The sequence below is a fragment of the Lampris incognitus genome, chromosome 9 (genome assembly GCF_029633865.1).
Source record: "Lampris incognitus isolate fLamInc1 chromosome 9, fLamInc1.hap2, whole genome shotgun sequence".
Classification (NCBI taxonomy): Eukaryota; Metazoa; Chordata; class Actinopteri; order Lampriformes; family Lampridae; genus Lampris; species Lampris incognitus.
In genome coordinates, this window is record NC_079219.1 from 18,842,951 (window position 1) to 18,862,783 (window position 19,833).

General features: G+C 44.2%; 1 protein-coding gene across 1 annotated transcript in view; it reads left to right on the top strand.

The window, feature by feature from the left end:
- Window positions 1-1,929: 1,929 nt before the first annotated feature.
- vwde (von Willebrand factor D and EGF domains) overlaps window positions 1,930-19,833 on the top strand; it is a 90,748-nt gene continuing 72,844 nt past the window's right edge. Inside the window, exons 1-5 of the mRNA XM_056286934.1 lie at window positions 1,930-2,235; window positions 8,355-8,358; window positions 10,679-10,869; window positions 12,793-13,024; window positions 14,051-14,125. Coding sequence (XP_056142909.1) covers window positions 1,930-2,235; window positions 8,355-8,358; window positions 10,679-10,869; window positions 12,793-13,024; window positions 14,051-14,125 — 808 coding nt within the window. The remainder of the gene's footprint in view (window positions 2,236-8,354; window positions 8,359-10,678; window positions 10,870-12,792; window positions 13,025-14,050; window positions 14,126-19,833) is intronic.

The following is a 19,833-nucleotide window of genomic DNA, read 5'->3' on the forward strand; positions in this document are numbered from 1 at the left end:
ACCAGGACCTATAAAGACATGTCTGAAGAAGAGCTCAGAAACAGTTTCAATAAACTCACAATAGAAGCGGAGAAAGTCATGGAAACCAGTGACAATGTGGAGATTGAGCTGGATACAGATCAAGTAGCTGTGTTAACTGAACAGCAAAGAGCTGACCTAGAAAAAACTGAATGAGTGTGAGTTGAAACTAAAGGAGGTCCAAAGCCCATTCAGGAGGCTCTTTGGGTCAACTTTGGGAATGTTGAATTGACCACTGCACGACAGGTAGCAGAGACTGTGTGTGAACTCGCCGCTGCCGTACAACCGGATGGCAACCAAGAGGCATGTGACTTCATGCTCAACCACCTGCAAGGTCTGGTAAACACCACAAAGGAGGTGCGCGGTCGATGGAAACGATGGATCCCACCAGGAGATCTGGAGGGATTTCAGAGTCACCTAAAAGGGCTTGAACGCCACATCCCCAAATTGGTTTCCAGAAAGGCTGACTTCATAAAGGTGAGGATAAAAGAGGAGAATGATGCTGAAAGACTAATAACAACAGCGGTAACCTCCAATTATCCCATACCGACCATCAAATTGAAACCAATAGCCCTTCCCAAGTTTGCTGGAAATAAACGTGATTTTCACAGGTGGAAAAAGGACTGAAGCACTCCAGAAACAGGGTGAGCCAACCGGTTCAAGACAGGTGAAAAAAGTTAAATTACTAGACAGTCTTGATGACAAAATGACAAAGGACCTTCGGCTCACTACTTATAACACTGCAGATGACATCTTCCGTGTCCTAGAAAACTGCTATGGCAACCACATTACTATTGCTATTGAAATAGTGGAGGAGTTACAGAGAATGCCTCCCGAGATTCAAAACAGCACAAGAATCCAGGACTCGTGGTGGATTCCTGGTCCGCAAAATATTGCTGATGTATTCACCAGAGGAGCCAGCCATCAAGACCTGAACAAGGAATCAGAGTGGCAAAATGGGCCAAAGTTCTTGAGTTTGCTAGGGAATGAGTGGCCAATCAAATCAGCCAAGGAGATAGCAGCCACTGCCAGAGAAAGCATCAACAAGTTGCAAAAGAAAGCATTTGTTGCTGCGCTGACAAGGGCCAAGGCAAAGAACCAAAACAAAATCAGAACCAGATCCAAACACAATATAGGAGACCACCTACAGGGTCAGCTATCCGAAGCCTCGTGGATGTCAAGCGGTTCAGTGTTCTAACTCAACTGGTCAAAACGGTTGCATGGATCTGGAAAGCGGCAAAAAAGTTCATTGGATAAAATCGAGCCATGAACAGTCCAAAGTGGGAGGCAGTCTCTTTAACAGGGATCATCTCAGTAAGAGAATGAGAAGATGCACCGAGAGACATTTTTCTTGCAGCAGAAGAGGGCACAACCTTCCCAAGCACCACTACAGATAGGCAAGTATGACCAGGATTCTGGGCTGTTGGTTTGTGGTGGCCTAGTGCAGATTTTCAAAGAAGATCAAGTCACTGCCCCAATCTTATGCCTGGGTGTCAACACTGTTAGCTTGGGAGGCCCACAATGGGAGTCATGATGGAGTGGCCAGAACCTTGCTTAAGATGAGAAGGAGAGCATTGGTCATAAGGGGTAGGCGAATTGCCCGAAAAGTTGTTGATGGCTGTATAGTCTGCAGGAAGGTAAAAGCAAGAAACATTTCAACAAATAATGGGTGACTTGCCACCAGAGAGAACTGAACCTGCTGCACCATTAAAGTTCACAAGAGTAGACCTTTTCGGACCCTACCAAGTAAGAGATGACGTTAAGAAAAGAGTGATGTTGAAAGTCAGGGGAATTGTCTTTTGCTGCATGGCCAGCAGAGCCATCCACACAGACTTAGTAAATACCCTATCAACCAAAGGTCCCCTGATGGCCTATCAAAGGTTCACAGCAATCAGGGGGCATTCAAGAAAGATGTGGTCAGATCCAGGCAACAATTTCATTGGAGCAAAACCAGTCTTAGAGGAGCTGTACAGATTCTTGGATGGTCTTAACAAAGCAGCCCTGGAGGAGGCTGCAGCCATAAATGGAACGGAGTGGATGTGGAAAATCCATCTGGCCGATTCTCCACACAGAAATGGTGCTGCAGAAGCTGCTGTCCAGTTTATAAAGAGGGCACTCCTGAGTCTTGGAAATGACTATGTGCTTAGTTACAGCGAGTTTCAGACAACTCTTCACATAGCAGCCAACCCTTCAAATGAGTGCCCAATTTACGCCAGGGTACAGAGCCGGGAAGACTATTCAATATGTCACACCCAATTCTCTCCTACTCGGTCGAGCATCTCAAAGCGGGGATTTAAAAACCCTGACTTTTCCAGCTACCCTTACAAAAGACTCCGAGCAATGCAGTCAGAGGTGACCAAGTTCTGGAGGCACTGGAGTTTGTAAGGAGCAAGTGGCATACTGCACAGAGAAACGTCGCCATGGGGGACATTGTCTGATTAGGTGACCAAAACGCACCGAGGGGACAATTCAAGCTTGGCAGAGTCGTCAGTACCAATCCAGACAGCAAAGGTGTTGTGAGGGATGTCAACGTAAGGTCTTTACAAGCTACTGTGTTCCTATGTCAAAAGCTCTGAAAGAAAAAACAAGCCATCGAACCTCTGATAGATCCAAGCCAATATCCTTCGCAGGGAGACCAGGCAGCTGGTTGTCTTACTACCTGCTGAAGAACAGATGGAAAGTTAAAGCGGTAATACATATTAACCTTGTCAAGGACTTCGAACTGGGACCACCAAGTTTGCCTTTAAATCTGGCGATCTCCCCAGTGGTTCCATGGGAAGCTCGAGTGGGAGGTGTCAAGTCAAACTATAAAAACAAACAGAATACTGAGAGAACAAAGCGGGCGGAACCAACCTGCCTACGTACTGTCCGGAGCATAAGAGGCATCGCACAGCGTCAAGAGGGACAGCGGCCTGGAAGTGAACAAGTGCCGCGCCAAAAGCGGGGACCGTGCACGGAGAAAACTCTGAAAAGTGTTCCCGAACAGCATTCTAATCGGCAGTAAAACTGTGCCGAGCGGATACATCTACAAAATCCGGAGAGGCAGCCGGTAAGATGTTGAACTTTAATAATTTGAGAGACTGTCTCCCTGGCGAAGATTACTGCCGCTGCCACAGAGGTCGGCAGCTCATTTACGCGTGGTTCGATAGTTTAACTATTTAATATTCATAGGTGCAAGTTGGTTTGTCTGTTTTCTGAAATCTAAGTATATTGGCTGTAAATCCGTTTGCAGATCTGATGATTTTTGTCAAATAGACGTGCGGGGAATGGAGATGGGGGGGGGCAGTGGGTATTGGCTTTACTTGCATTTGATGTAAGAAAATGTATAATTAAGTGAAATAAGGCGCAGATTCTTATTGTTTGTTTTCTTGCAGTAATTACAAATGCTTTTTTTGTCCATTTACATGTATTTGCAGTAGCATATTTGTACACAATTTTTTTCTTTTCTGTTTTTTTTTATTCAAAGGTTTTTCACCTAATGGCTTATGGCTTGTGCCTTATGACTTTTGGTTAATGGCAAATGAATGATGGATCAAATCTATATAAATAAAAGGAGTAAAAAATGAAAAGCTTTTTGGTTATTGAGTGAAATCCAGTTAAAAACCTTCGGGTAGATCCTTCGATCCCTTTCAAGTGGGGAAGCTGCACATATTCTAAAAACATAACTTGACAAATGCTGTGGAAAATGTTAAGCCAGATCTTTGTTGGGGGATTTAATTTTGATAATACTTTTCTGATACTGTAAAAAGTTGTACAAGCCTTGTGTGCCAGTGTGGACATAGCTTTTACAAAGTGTCTAGAGACTGTGGAATGTGAAGCTTGGTTGAACACCTTGACAAGCCATCAAAGGCATACAGCATGGAAATCAGTGCTGAAAAAAACAAACTAATGACTAATAACACCAGTGGCATTAGCAGTAACATTCACGTCAATGGTCAAACACTCGACAGTCAACAAATTTAAATATCTTGGGGCCATTGTCACAGATGAAGGATCCAAACCAGAAGTCCTTTACCGCATTGCATAAGCGACTGCGGCACTCACAAAGTTAAAACGAATCTGGAAAAACAAAAACATTAGTACCGGGTCTAAAGTCGGAATGATGCGCTCAATAGTCATCTTCATCTTTTTATACGCATGTGAAACTTGGACACTCACAGCAGATCTCCAAAGAAGAATAAGCGCAATGGAGATGAGGTGCTGCAGAAAGATTCTAGGTATCTCATATAGAGACCATATTACAAATGAAGAGGTGAGAAGAAGGATTACATAAACCATTGAAACACATGAAGACTTGTTGACAATCGTCAAGAAGAGAAAACTAAAATGGTATGGTCACATCTCGAGAAGTTCCGGCCTTGCCAAGACCATCCTGCAAGGCACAGTGAGGGGCTGGCAAAGACAGAAGAAACGATTACTATGTAATATCAGAGTGGACAGGCCTTGACTTTGCCAGCTTACAGAGGGCAGTTGAGGACAGACAGAGATGGCGAGGACTGTTTGCGGATTCAACAGCGGTGCCCAACGACCTCTCGAAAGGTTACGAGATAGGTGAGGTAAGGAGAGACTTTGATTTTTAGGCCAAGTTATGATATCATAGTCCATTTGTATTATTTAATAATGTTTCTCCTAAGACAAATTGATGCTTTTTTTATTGTTGATCTTGCTTTTTTTTAATATCATGATCTTGGTTTTGTCTAGGTTAACTTTTAATGCTCAGTTTTAACAGTACTTGTGTAATATATCTAAACTTTCTTGAAGGCCTTACTCAGTTTGTGATAACAAAAGATCATCTGCATAAAAGAGGCCCAGGGCTTGTAGAGTTTTTGAATAATTTAGATAGTCAATGTAGTATATATTGAAGCATGTGGCAGACAAATTGCAACCTTGATAACCTCCACCACACTGTTTAAAAGGTTCTGTTCTTTTTTTTTATCAGTTCTTATTGCACACATTTTCTGAGCATTTAAATTTTATCAGGTTGTATACTATGCCACCAATACCATTTTGAAGAAGCTGGTAGAAAGCTTTCTTAAAATCAACAAAGCAAGCATAGATTTTCCTTCTATTTTTTTGGTGTACATCAGAATAAGAATCAACTTTATAGCGTAGCAGTCTTTTCCATTGCCTACCAACACGGGGATCGCCGGTTTGAATCCCTGTGTTACCTCCAGTTTGGTCGGGTGTCCCTACAGGCACAATTGGCCATGTCTGTAGGTGGGAAGCCAGATGTGGGTATGTGTCCTGGTCGCTGCACTAGCACCTCCTCTGGTCGGTTGGGGCGCCTGTTCGGGGGGGAGGGGGAACTGGGAGGAATAGTGTGATCCTTCCATGCGCTACATCCCCCAGGTGAAACTCCTCACTGTCAGGTGAAAAGAAGCAGCTAGCAACTCCACATGTATTGGAGGAGACACGATAGTCTGCAGCCCTCCCCAGATCAGCAGAGGGGGTGGAGCTGTGACTGGGACGGCTTGGAAAAGTTGGGTAATTGGCCAAGTACAATCAGCGAGAAAAAGGGGGTGGGGGGGAAATCAACTTTATTGGGGAAGTGTTCGGATACACATGAGGAATTTGATTTTGGTTCACAGCAGCTTCTAGCACTTGCAGACATCCCTCACACAAAAAAGAAAACTAAGAAAGAAAACAAAAAAATGGCGAAATAAATGGAACAGCAACAGAATGGAGGCAAGCATGTATGCAAAACAGGTGTGTCGCTACTATACAGAGTTTTGTTATGGTTGAATAATCAGTAGCCTATGCCCATATGTTATACCATATTGCTTATATACTATATTGTATGAGGACGTCGGGAGTTGCAGGGAAGTATGTAGGAGTGGTGCAGGATATGTATGAGGGAAGTGTGACAATGGTGAGATATGCGGTTGGAATGACAGATGGGTTCAAGGTGGAGGTGGGATTACATCAAAGATCGGCTCTGAGCCCTTGTTTGCAATGGTGATGGACAGGTTGACAGACAAGATCAGGCAGGAGGCTCCGTGGACGATGATGTTTGTGGATGGCATTGTGATCTGTAGTGAGAGTAGGTTGCAGGTTGAGGAGAGCCTGGAGAGGTGGAGGTATGCACTGGAGAGAAGAGGAAGGAAAGTCAGTAGGAGCAAGACGGAATACCTTTGCGTGAATGGGAGGGAGGATAGTGGAATGGTGAGGATGCAAGGAGTGGAGGTGACGAAGGCATATGAGTTTAAATACTTGGGGTCAACTGTCCAAAGTAATGGGGAGTGCAGGAGAGAGGTGAAGAAGAGAGTGCAGGCAGGGTGGAGTGGGTGGAGAAGAGTGTCAGGAGTGATTTGTGACAGAAGGGTACCAGCAAGAGTTAAAGGGAAGGTTTACAAGATGGTTGTGAGACCAGCTATGTTATATGGTGTGGAGACAGTGGCACTGATGAAAAGATAAGAGGCGGAGCTGGAGGTGGCAGAGTTGAAGATGATAAGATATTAATTGGGAGTGATGAAGAAGGACAGGATTAGGAATGATTATATTAGAGGGACCGCTCAAGTTGGACGGTTTGGAGACAAAGCAAGAGGGGCAAGATTGAGATGGCTTGGACATGTGCGGAGGAGAGATGCTGGGTATATTGGGAAAAGGACGCTGAATATGGAGCTGCCAGGGGAGAGGAAAAGAGGAAGGCCAAAGAGGAGGTTTATGGATGTGGTGAAGGAAGACATGCAGGTGGCCGGTGTGACAGAGGATGATGCAGAAGACAGGAAGAAATGGAAACGGATGGTCTGCTGTGGCGACCCCTAACGGGAGCAGCCGAAGTAGTAGTAGTAGCTTATATACTATATTGCCCATACACTATACCATATACCAATTCCACAACTTCACAACCTATCATGCCCATATACAATGCTATATATTCCCAAGTCAAGTCAGTCAATTTTATTTGTATAGCCCATTATCCCAAATTACAAATATGCCTCAATGGGCTTTAAGTGGGCCACTATATTACACGATATTATCTTATGTACCAAAAGTATACACTATATATTCACATACCATCCACCTCACAACTACATACTATATACCAATGTTACAGCCACAACAATAACAGCAATACTTTGTAACCCGTATAGAGCAGTTGTATGTGTGGTTACAATTATACATTTATATTTCACATCTGGTTTAAAAGGTAGTGCACATCGTAGATGTGTAGGTGAGACATCTTGACCAGAGGGGGCTCTTTACGAAGTGTCATATTTACATAATAAGTGTCTGTTCTTGTGTTCATGAGAGAGATAATTTTCTTATATTGTTTCAGAACCCTCTGGTAATCATGGCGTAATGCTTGGTTTCTAGGGTTTTTTATGTTTTGTGTTTGATATTTTTCTCAGTTGTTTTGTGAAGGGAAGAACATTTATTGTCAAACATTTTTTGTTTTGCTTTTTGTCTGATTTGTGATCAAGCCCTTTCAGATTGGAAACTTTTCCCAGTTTGTTCAGATCTTTTGTGGTCATATTTGCACCATCTTTGTTTATCTAGTATTGATTATATAAAAGTCATCTTGTAACATTTGAATGTTTTTACAATGAAATGCATTAGTGTAGTCTGTGTGCTCCGTCCATTTGTTAGATGTTGGGAGCAATAAAAGGTTATGATCAGGGTGATTTGTTCTTGGTAAGGCTTGTTTTTCTTTTCAAGTACAAATTGATCTGATTGTGATCTGATATGGGACATTGTGGTAGACAATGAATACACTTATTTGTCCATCCATCCATCCATCCATCCATTATCCAAACCGCTTATCCTGCTCTCAGGGTCGCAGGGATGCTGGAGCCTATCCCAGCAGTCATTGGGCGGCAGGCGGGGAGACACCCTGGACAGGCCACCAGGCCATCATAGGGTGTCCAACAAATTTTCCGCTGATAGCAATCCATTTCTGACATTTCCAAACAAATATTAAGTGCTATTTTTTTGATAATTGAGTAATCACACTAGATTTGTTCAGGATAAAAATCTGTGATTGCATAATCTATTGCGCTATTTCCTAAAGTGGGAGAATAGGTGAATTTGCCTAGGGAACCTCCTCTTGTTTTCCCATTAACAATGTATAATCCTATAATCCTAGGGCCTTACACATTTGTAATTATTTTCCACACTTATTTACTCTACTGTCATAACTACTACTACGTGCGGCTGCTCCCGTTAGGGATCACCACAGCGGATCATCCGTTTGCATCTCTTCCTATCCTCTGCATCTTCCTCTGTCACACCAGCCACCTGCACGTCCTCTCTCACCACACCCATATGCCTCCCCCTTGGCCTATACTATCTATCATATACTATACTATCATAACTATGTCTATGTTTTGTGACAGGAGGGTAGCATAAGTGGAATGGTATGAGTAATTTACTATCACCTACAGTGCATCCGGAAAGTGTTCACACCCCTTCACTTTCCTCACATTTTGTTATGTTACAGCCTTATTCCAAAATTGATTAAATTCCTTTTTTTTCTCATCAATCTACATACAATACCCCATAATGACAAAGCAAAAAAGATTTTGTAGAAATTTTTGCAAATTTATTAAAAATAAAAAACTGAAGTATTGCATGTACATAAGTATTCACACCCTTTACTCAGTACTTGGTTGAGGCACCCTTGGCAGCGACTATAGCCTCAAGTCTTCTTGGTTATGAAGCTAAGAGCTTGGCACACCTATATTTGGGGTATTTCTCCCATTCTTCTCTGCAGATCCTCTCGAGCTCTGTAAGGTTGGATGGGGAGCATCGCTGCACAGCTATTTTCAGGTCTTTCCAGAGATGTTCAATGGGGTTCAAGTCTGGGCTCTGGCTGGGCCAATCATGGATATTCACAGACTTGTCCCGAAGCCACACCTTCGTTGTCTTGGCTGTGTGCTTAGGGTCATTGTCGTGTTGAAAGGTAAACCTTCGCCCCAGTCTGAGGTCCTGAGCGTTCTGGAGTAGGTTTTCATCAAGGATCTCTCTGTACTTTGCTCCATTCATCTTTCCCTCGATGCTGACCAGTCTCCCAGTTCCTGCCGCTGAAAAACATCCCCACAGCATGATGCTGCCACCACCATGCTTCACTGTAGGGATGGTATTAGCAAGGTGATGTGAGGTGCCTGGTTTCCTCCTGACGTGACGTTTGGCATTCAGGCCAAAGAGTTCAATCTTGGTTTCATCAGACCAGAGAATCTTGTTTCTCATGGTCTGAGAGTCCTTTAGGTGCTTTCTGGCAAACTCCAAGCGGGCTGTCATGTGCCTTTTACTGAGCAGAGGCTTCCGTCTGGCCACTTTACCATAAAGGCCTAATTGGTGGAGTGCTGCAGAGATGGTTGTCCTTCTGGAAGGTTCTCCCATCTCCACAGAGGAACGCTGGAGCTCTGTCAGAGTGACCATCGGGTTCTTGGTCACCTCCCTGACCAAGGCCCTTCTCCCCCGATTGCTCAGTTTGGCTGGGCGGCCAGCTCTAGGAAGAGTCCTGGTGGATCCAAACTTCTTCCATTTACGAATGATAGAGACCACTGTGCTCTTCGGGACCTTCAAAGCTGTAGACATTTTTTGTACCCTTCCCCAGATCTGTGCCTCAATACAATCCTGTCTCGGAGGTCCACAGACAATTCCTTTGACTTCATGGCTTGGTTTCTGCTCTGACATGCACTGTCAACAGTGGGACCTTATATAGACAGGTGTGTGCCTTTCCAAATCATCTCCGATCAATTGAATTTACTAGAGGTGGACTCGAATCAAGATGTAGAAACATCTCAAGGATGATCAGTGGAAACAGGATGAACCTGAGCTCAATTTTGAGTGTCATAGCAAAGGGTGTGAATACTTATGTACATGCAATATTTCAGTTTTTTATTTTTAATAAATTTGCAAAAATTTCTACAAAACCTTTTTCACCTTGTCATTATGGGGTACTGTCTGTAGATTGAAGAGAAAAAAAAGTAATTTAATCCATTGTGGAATAAGGCTGTAACATAACAAAATATGGGGAAAGTGAAGGGGTGTGAATATTTTCCGGAAGCACTTCTATAAAGTCTTTTTCATTTCCAGTTCTGGCATTGAAATCTCCATATAAGAGTAGAGAGCCAAGTGACTGGAAACTAATTAGCTTATATCGGTTTTTAGTTCATTTTTTAGTCTCTCGCTCTCTCTATCCCGATCTCTCTCCCTCTCTGAAGCCTACTAGACAGCAAACCTTTTCTTTTTGCAAAGTGTAAGTTCATATTAGACCCGGTCGCATTTGTGCGAGGGTCCGCTTGGAGGCTATGCAACCACAGACTGACAGACAAAATGTTTTTATTAGGTAGATTTTTGAACTGGAGTGTGGCATATGAAAAACTTCCCTCATATTTCTCATTCAATTGACTTGGGTGCTTTGCAAAAGCCTTATAAAGGCAGGAAAAACACTGGTTTTTCTGTCCGTGTGTGTGTATGTATCTGTTGAGATGGTTGCTGGTGGGCTTTGAAGTTCCTATTAAAAGCATTTAAAAATAGCATCACATTATTAATGACTAATAATGACATTAAATGCTTTGGACCTCTTAGTGTGTAATGTGTACCTACCTTTACATGCTTTAGACCTCTGTTTGGACATTGCATACGTTCTTTCAGTTACACTTGTGGTGTACAGCTTGCGTTCATTCACATTGTCCTCTCTTTCTCTCTCTAGTGCTTCCTCCAGAGTGTGCTCCAGGAGGGCATTCGCTCCTCCAGAACCCCTACCGCAGCACTAGTTTCAGCTCCACTTCTCTGCAGCAGTCGGCCTTGCAGGACTTTGTCTGTGACCACTCCCTCACACCAGGCTGGTACCGCTTTCAGATTTTTGATAAGCCCGCCAGCATGCCAACCCAGTGTGTTGAGGTCAGTGCCTACTTGTTGACAGCTGACATCATGTGAACGCACAGAATGAGGAACATGACAGAACATTTTTTTGAAGATGAGTTGTATGTTTTTGTTGTACATGATAATTCTACAGTCAGTGGGATGTTTTGTCGCATCTGGAGTAGTCATTACTATTTGTTGCTTTTAATTTTGTGACCCAGAATGATTTTCCTCTATCTTGTTCCACTGTTGAGCTCATTGTAGGTTGCTATTGATCAGTGTATTAACTAAATGATCTTAAATGTAAATATGAAATACTGTGATACGTTAGGGTGACTCAGCATTCAAGGGAGTCAGTTTATGTCATTTGAAGTTGTAGTTACAGATGGTAAATTTGCTTAGGATGCAGGCTTACTCTCAGTCACTGCTTGCTTTACTTTCTTCACACCCTGTACAACCACAATCTGGCACTATCGGATGTGGATAAGCGTGACTTGAGCAATCTTAGGGTATGTCAGATCTTGCTCAGACACCTCAAATATCATTTTGTGTGCGAATGTGTTACTCATTTACTTAACTGGTAACCTCTTTAAGCCTCTAACTCAGTGGTGTGCAACCCTGCTCCTGCAGGGCTACCATCCTGCTGGTTTTCACTCCAGCCCGAATTTAACACACCTGATTCTACTAATTACCTACTGACCAAGACCTTGATTAATTGAATCAATGTGTAAATTAGAGTTGGAGTGAAAACTGGCAGGACGGTAGCTCTCCAGCAGCAGGGTTGGACACCACGGCGACTGTTTCAGTCACTGTGTCTTATGTAGATAAAGCTCTGTTTACTTTCTATTCACAAGGTGTGTCATTTCAACTATTCAGATGGACTATCTCGTGTTCATTATTACTGGAGTCCACAGGTTGCTCCTTGCAATATACTGCAACATGCATTTGGCTGCTTTTCCCACACAGTATGTAGTCGAGTTACAATAATGTGAGTGCCATTGCCAACTTTTGCTTTATGGAGGGTCATCATCTGTGTCAGCAAAAACCACTTGTCTGTGAATGAAAGGATACGTTTGGGTAGGTGCATTCCCCTTTGTGTGTGTGTGTGTGTGTGTGTGTGTGTGGGTGTGTGTGTGTGTGTGTGTGTGTGTGTGTGTTTAGTCTTGTAAGTGCGTTGCGTCTTTGAGTTTGTGTCTTTGGGTCGTCTGCTTGTGTGTCTCTCCCTGTATACATATATACGTGTGTGTGCATACGCGCATGTGCTGATGTGCAAGCACTTGTCTGTGCATGTGTACATGTGAAGGAGAGTGCAAGGAAAACTGGAATGTTGCTCATTTCCTCTGGGTGGCCCACTGTGTGCAGCCTATAGGTTCCATCTGAAGTGCCAGCCTCATTCCCAGGACGTAGTTGCTCTCACTTGGTACTTGTCAAGTCGGAAACTTTGTTTCAGGGGGAATTTACAGCAGCAGTGTCCTATTGCTAACTGTTTTCCTCAAATACACGTTTTGATTCTTGACATATTCTCTGAATTCATGTGCTGTCTGGTCCTTGCTCTGTCTATCTCCCTCCCTTCCTGGCTTTCTGTGTCTTGCTCTCTCCCTCACCTTCATCCTGTATAAATCCATAGGTACAGAATGACACCATAAAGTGCCAGTTTGGCATTAAACTCCTAATGGGGCCACCACCAATGCAAAAAATGTGGACAGCTTAAGCGTATCCACCAAATCGTGTATTGTATATCACGTTATATTGACCCTCACCCCAAATTAAGTTACTTAACTTCTTCTAGAAGGAAGCATCCACTAATTTGTATTTGTTATATTTTGTTTTATGTCATGCTATACAATGTTATACTATGCTATTATATGATATTTTATAACATTATATCCTATGTTATATTCTTCCTTCTTTTTACCTTTATCTATGTTGTGCTTTCTATTTCTCTCTCAAAAAACCACCCAGGTAAACCGCTGTGGCACTCAGGCCCCAGTGTGGCTGTCCCTGGGTGAGGGGGAATCCTTGCCGGGGCCGCTGGAGCTCCGGCAGCTGACGGCCTGCGCTGCCTGGCAGTTTTTTTCAACAGACAGCAAGGACTGCTGTCTGTTCCGCATTCCCGTCACAGTACGCAACTGTGGAGGCTTCTACATTTACCTGCTCCAGCCGACCCAGGGATGCATGGGCTACTGCGCACAGGGTACGGCAGTGCAAAAGACATCCTTGCATAAGTGCTACAGTGCTACCATTTTTACAAGCTCTGAAAACTAAAAGTTTTAATTTAGAGTTGGATACACATGCTACCTGGGAAGTTTAGAAAGCATCACATGTTGAAATGCAGAAATGAAGACGAGATTTCATGAGACATACTGGTCTGCTGCCTTTGTACTACTGGGTTTTTATTTTTCCATTCAGGAGCTCATGTGCTTCCCTTTGTGTATTCCGTTATGCATTCTGAGAAGGGCTTTTGTGAAAAGGAAATTATATGTGTTCATTTAGTATTTATAGAGCCTGTGTTAGTGGATGCTTACACATGATGTTTGCACTGAAAAGTATCCATTATTTGAATTTTGATTTTTTTTTTGAGATACTTAATGAGTGGGGAAATTATGCATAGATAAATAGATATATCTGTATATCTCCAAATGGTGTATGCTCGGTACAATTTTTTGCCTGATGAAATCAGAGACCTCCACTTACTATGAAAAATAGACATCCCTATGCTGTACTCAACAGCAGTCTGCTGATCTAGCCAGACCTTTAAAAACCAAAATATTCGTCAAACTGCCTGAAAACACATAAGATGAGATGTACTTTATTAATGTCCATGGGGAAATTCATCCTCTGCATTTGATACATCCTGAACACACACAGTAGGAGCAGTGGGCAGCTGCACTGCAGTGCCCAGGGACCAACTCCAGCACTTCTTGCCATGCCTCGGTCAGGGGCACAGACAGGAATATTAATACATGTACTTACTGAGCTCTTATAAAACTCTGCTGTTTGTTGTAAACAAAGCACATGGTAACACTAAACCCAGATCCCCTTCACAGTCATGCAAATGCTATTAAGCTCCAACTGTGCCATTTCCGTTGATTTCATGAATGACATTTGGTGCTTATTGACCTGTCTGTCAGTCTGTCCTTCTTTCTTTCTGTCTGTCTTGTCTGTCTGTCTGTCTTATCTAATGTATCCACCTGATCTATCTACCTTCAAACAGAGACAGAGATGTCAGACTCCCTGCCCGTGGTGGCGCTGACTTGTGGCCCCGACGAGGTGGACACTGATGGAACATGTAAATGTAAGCATCCTGCTGCTGAGGTTATGGCCTGCCCCTCTTGTCTCCTCTCATTAGATAAAACAGCAAAACAACCGGGCGTTGGGGAGTTGCCATGCACTGTGGAATGCACCGCCGGGCCCCCTCACTTCTCCTCTTAATGAGCAGAGCATGTGTTGGTGTGTCTGCTCAGCCTCGTCTCCATGGTGATGGCCAATGGCAAGGTCATGAATCATCCCATGGAAAGGTTTTAGGTCGCTGGTGGAAGAAAGTTCAATTAGAAAAATGTGACATTCAGAAATATTATTATTTAGAAATAACCTGTAGATAATGGTTACCAGCATGAAAGCGTTTCTAAAACTTATAACCCTGTGAGGCTTTATGTTATCATGAGGTATAGTTGTGTTGATTGGACATTTTCTCTGTGGGCATAACTCTACATAAAATAGAGCTGTAAATGGTTTTGCTCAGTGCTTTCTGGTCAGACCCACTCCTACAATGGAATTGGCATCCTTTAGACGTCCTCAGTAATTACCTAATCCCTGTGATTAATTTAATGACTATTTGCTGTGTATTCCAGTTTAAATACTAGCAGAGTGAGTAAGACTGGCTGTACTAGAAGACGCAGGGCAAGTACTGATGCTACTGTTCTAGAAAATCCTTTATCATGTCAATACCCTCAGAGAGAGAAATTAAAACCATCCACCAGCCATGGTGCATTTAATACTGTGATTGCGACTGGTAAAATTGCCTCCCTTAACAATCACTCGGTAGGTAATCAGTCAACAATTACAAGTCTTATTCTGTTTTTCCAGTGTGGGATGTCCCAACCACTGTAGCCCTTACATGAAAGTCTGAGTGTCCTTCCATCAACACTACAAGTGATTCAAAACACAAAAAATACAAAACCGAGTCACAACCTCATCAGTTAGCAATGACACCCTTAGGGAAAGGGGTTCGATTCCCGCTGAGGCCTCCAGTGCTGACAATATATGCAATCATTCTACCGTGCAGTGATTTTTGATAAAAGTCCCCACAAGATTGCATATTATGTCATATGTATTTAGAACACACCGGTGGGTCGGAGTCACATGACGTGGTTGACGAGAATGGCTGCATGAGGAAGAGCTGTGTCCCGCCCTGCTAATATTTAGCTTTGAAAACGGACAAAGAGCCAATTTTCTTTGACTTATTGGGCAAAAAGTTGGTAATATAGTAGAACAATGCCAAACGCTACGAGAAATTCCATGAATCCCTCAAGAACTGGTCCCATCGGGGTGAAGGCTAACGAAGCGGCTAGCACTACCCAAGATAACCAGAGGTTAGCTCCGTCTCCGGTGAAGTGGCCAAAGAGTTTGCTAAACTCACTGCATTAATCTTGGAAAAGTCTGACGCCCACGACAAGAAGCTAGAGGCTATATGGTTGACAACAAGAGCTACAGATAGCAAATTGTTTGAAATTACTAGCCACATTTCTCAAGTCGAGAGCCGACTATGCTTCCTGGAGGATGCTAACGAAAGGCAGCAGGCTAACCCCCAGCAACAACCACAAAAGTGGAGGCCCTCCGACAAAAGCTGGACGACATTGAGAACTTGGAGCAAAGGAATAATTTACGTTTCATCGAATTTTCAGAAGGCAGCGAGGAAGGTGATGCCCTGTCATTCCTAGGCAAAATTTGCCTGAGATTTTGAGCATCGACTTCCCAGGGGGACTGGAAATTGACAGAGCACACAAGATTGGGGCATTACGCAAAAGCCAATTTCCTAATCAACCCTCGCCAGCGAGACCCATCATCGCCAGGTTCCTGAGATTCCAGGATCGGAACTGCATCGCAGAGGCTGCACACAAGTTGGGTACCGTTATCTGGAAGGAGCACCGCATCATGGTCTTTGCTTACTACTCCAAGTTGGTTAATGAGAAGCGCATAAAGCTCAACGAGTGCACGAAGGTGCTCCATGAAAAACAAGAGATTTTCTCTCGACTATCCAGCAGTACTCACTGAGGTCAGCGCAGGGTCCTTACCATTTTGATGGCCGTAAAAAGCCCTGGCCTATATTCACTCCCTGGGATAACCTGGGGTTCCTTTGCTTTTGGTTAATGGCGTTTTGTGTCTTACCACGCCTGAATGTGGACACTTTAATTACCTGCTTTTCGAGGCCGTTGATTTTGCTTTTCAGGACAGAGAAACCACTGTGAGGTCAGTAAAATCTTTATTGAGCGACATAATAACGCTACTGATTCCCATTATGTAATTTAGATATTGGAGGTGGAGTAGTAAGTTTTATCTATACAAATCTATCTTTATCTATACAAAGTCTGTAAATATACAAAGTATGTTGGTTTCCTACTACGGGTGTATTGGGTTAACATTTTATTTTATTTATTTATTATTTTACTAGTTCGGTCTGGTGTGTAAATAATTGCCAAAGTTCAAAATGTCACGCTCTTTGTTACTTTTTTTTTCAAGGTCTGGGTAGATTAAATGTTTTTTTTTCTCTTTTATTCTATAGAAATAAAAACATTGAAAATACAACACACATATACCAAACAAGTAGTGAAACAAAACATTTTACAAACCCATTGAACTCTACAGAATCAAAGATTACAACACAGGTCAACAAAAACAGAAAATGGTGAGGTAACCTGTAGGCCTTGGCATGGTTTCCAGCCTACAGACCCCCCCCCCCACCAAACCAAAGAAATCAAACAAAAAAATACACATAAACCACACACAGTGTACTGTTCAACTAAAATCCAACATTACCCTCCCTCCTTCCCCAATCACAACAGACCCCCGCCACCAAATCAAAGAAATCAAAGAAAAAAATACACATATACCACACACAGTATCCTGTTTAACTAAAATCCAACATTGCCCTCCCTCCTTCCCCAATCACAATAAAATTGCTCCCCTCTACAAATCCACCAACAAACTCGTCTTCTCTAATATAGCCATACAACATATTAACATCTCTTTCCATTATACTCCTAAAAATATTCCACACCTCAACTTTCCTCTTTTCATAATGGGCTATATTCCTCCTTAGCTTGACAGCAAACCTTGCATAGCTTAAAACATAATTTAATAAATTAACATTACATCCGTTCACTTTGCCAGCCACCCCAAACAACCAAAATTCTCTCCATTCCATTCTATCAACAAACCCACCTTACCAACATCTACTTATTAATTTTTTTTATTTTCAATATGTATCCCTCCAGTTCACAATATTCAACAAACTCATGCATAAATGTTTCCACTCACACATTACATTCTTTTTTCACATTCATATCAAACTTACTGATTAAATTATTGAATACCCTATTGTGCCTTAATAAAAAATCAAAATCCTCACATTCAACGCTGTTCCACTTCACTCTCAGATTCCTCCATATCGTCTTTGTTACTAATGGTATGGTCACTGTTATGGTCCTGCCAGTTCTGAGTTTAATTGTCTATCCAGAGACTTTTATTTTGATACCGTCTGACACTTGAGTAACAGACAGGAACCTGTGAATAAGAGATCAGTTCGTTAGATATGCTCCTCCTTCTCGGTAGCTTTTGAAGGCATTCTTTGTGAGGAAAAGTAAAGTAAAAATATGAATGAATGTTGATCTAAGTTAAAGTACATTTACCTGTGAAAGTAATGAAGTTATATTAGACAGTGCTTTTCTGTTAATTCCGTACATGTCACGTGTCAGGAAAGAACCCAAAAGCAGACGGGGCAACCAGGTAAGGGAAGAATCAAGTCTTTAGTGAAGTGACCGATCTCGGGGGTAGAGCAGGAGTTGGCTCAGTGGCAGATAGGCAGGCAGGCAGAAGTCCATGAATGGCGACGTCCCAGCGAAGACTGGTCCATAGTGGAGGCCTTTTAAGGGTGAGGGCGATTGCTTGATGGCCAGCTGGCGTGCCGGGGTGAAGGGGGGGTCGGCAGGTGTCAGCTGGTGTAGCAGGTGTCAGCTGGTGTGCCGGGGTGAAGGAGGGGTCAGCAGGTGTAGCAGGTGTCAGCTGGTGTAGCAGGTGTCAAGGGCGATCGCTTTGATGTCAAGGGCGAGAGGCTGTGACAGTACCCCCCCTCCGAGGGGCGCCACCGGGCGACCTACCAGGCCCGTCAGGGTGTGTCCTGTGGAAGTCCCGGATGAGGTTCGCGTCCAGGACAAGTCGATGAGGGACCCAACACCTCTCCTCCGGGCCATATCCCTCCCAGTCCACGAGATACTGCAGGCCGCGACCGCGGCGACGAGAGTCCAGGAGACGACGAACGGTGTAAGCCGGATGATCGTTGATCATACGAGGAGGTGGGGGCGGAGGGGCCGGAGGAACTAGAGGGCTGGTAGAGACAGGTTTGAGGCAGGACACATGGAAGGAAGGGTGAACCCGGAGAGTGCGGGGCAGCTTCAGACGGACCACAGAGGGGTTAATGACTTTGACAATGGGAAAGGGACCAATATACCTGGGGGACAGTTTTTTAGCGTCAGATTTCAACGGTAGATCCTTGGTAGAGAGCCATACCTGGTCAACGGGGGAGTAGTCCGGAGCAGGGGTGCGATGACAATCCGCCAAGCGCTGGTAACGGCTGGAGGCCCTTAGCAGTGCAGCACGGGCTCGCCACCAGGTCCGATGGCACCGACGGACATGGGCCTGGACAGACGGAACCGGAATGTCTACCTCTTGAGAAGGAAAAAGGGGAGGCTGATAGCTGTAAAGGCATTGAAAAGGGGACAACCCAGTAGCAGACGATGGCAAGGTGTTATGGGCATAATCTACCCAGGGAAGTTGTGAGGACCAAGAGGATGGGTTGGCAGACACCAGACAGCGGAGAACAGTCGCCAATCCCTGGTTGGCCCTCTCAGCCTGGCCGTTGGTCTAAGGATGGAACCCTGATGACAGGCTGACGGTGGCACCGATGGCAGAGCAGAAAGCCTTCCAGACAGCAGAAGTGAACTGGGGGCCATGGTCAGACACTATATCACAGGGAAGACCATGGACCTGGAAAACCTCCCTGACCAGCAGATCCGCAGTCTCTCGAGCCGAAGGCAGTTTAGACAAGGGCAAAAATGAACAAATTTACTGAAGCGATCAACATCAGTCAGTACAACGGTGTTACCGTCGGAGGCGGGCAGACCAGAGACGAAATCCAAGGACAGATGCGACCAGGGACAGTGTGGAACAGGCAGGGGGCGCAGCAGACCGGCACTGGCCCGAGTGGAGGGCTTATTCTGGGCACAAACAGGACAGGCAGAAACAAAAGATCCAGTATCCTCCGTCATGGAAGGCCACCAGAACCGCCTACAGAGGAAGGCTAGGGTATGGGTTACTCCAGGATGGCAGGTAAGTTTGGAAGAGTGAGCCCACTGCAACACACTAGATTTAACAGCGTCTGGAAGAAACAAGGGCCCAGGGGGACCGTTACCTGGGTCAGGCTGAGTCTGTTGTGCTGCCATGACCTCCCTTTCAATGTTCTAGGTGACAGCCGCAGCCGCAACCACACAGGTAGAGGGAACGAGGGTGTCAGGTTGGAGCTTGGGGTCAGACTCCTCCCCATGCACACGAGACAGAGCATCGGGCTTGGCATTCCTGGAGCCAGGTCTGTACGTCAAAGAAAAATTAAAACGACCAAAAAAGAGCGCCCACCTGGCTTGGCGCGCAGTGAGTCGCTTTGCTGACTGGATGTATTCCAGGTTCTTATGGTCAGTCCACACTATAAAAGGAAGCTCAGACCCTTCCAGA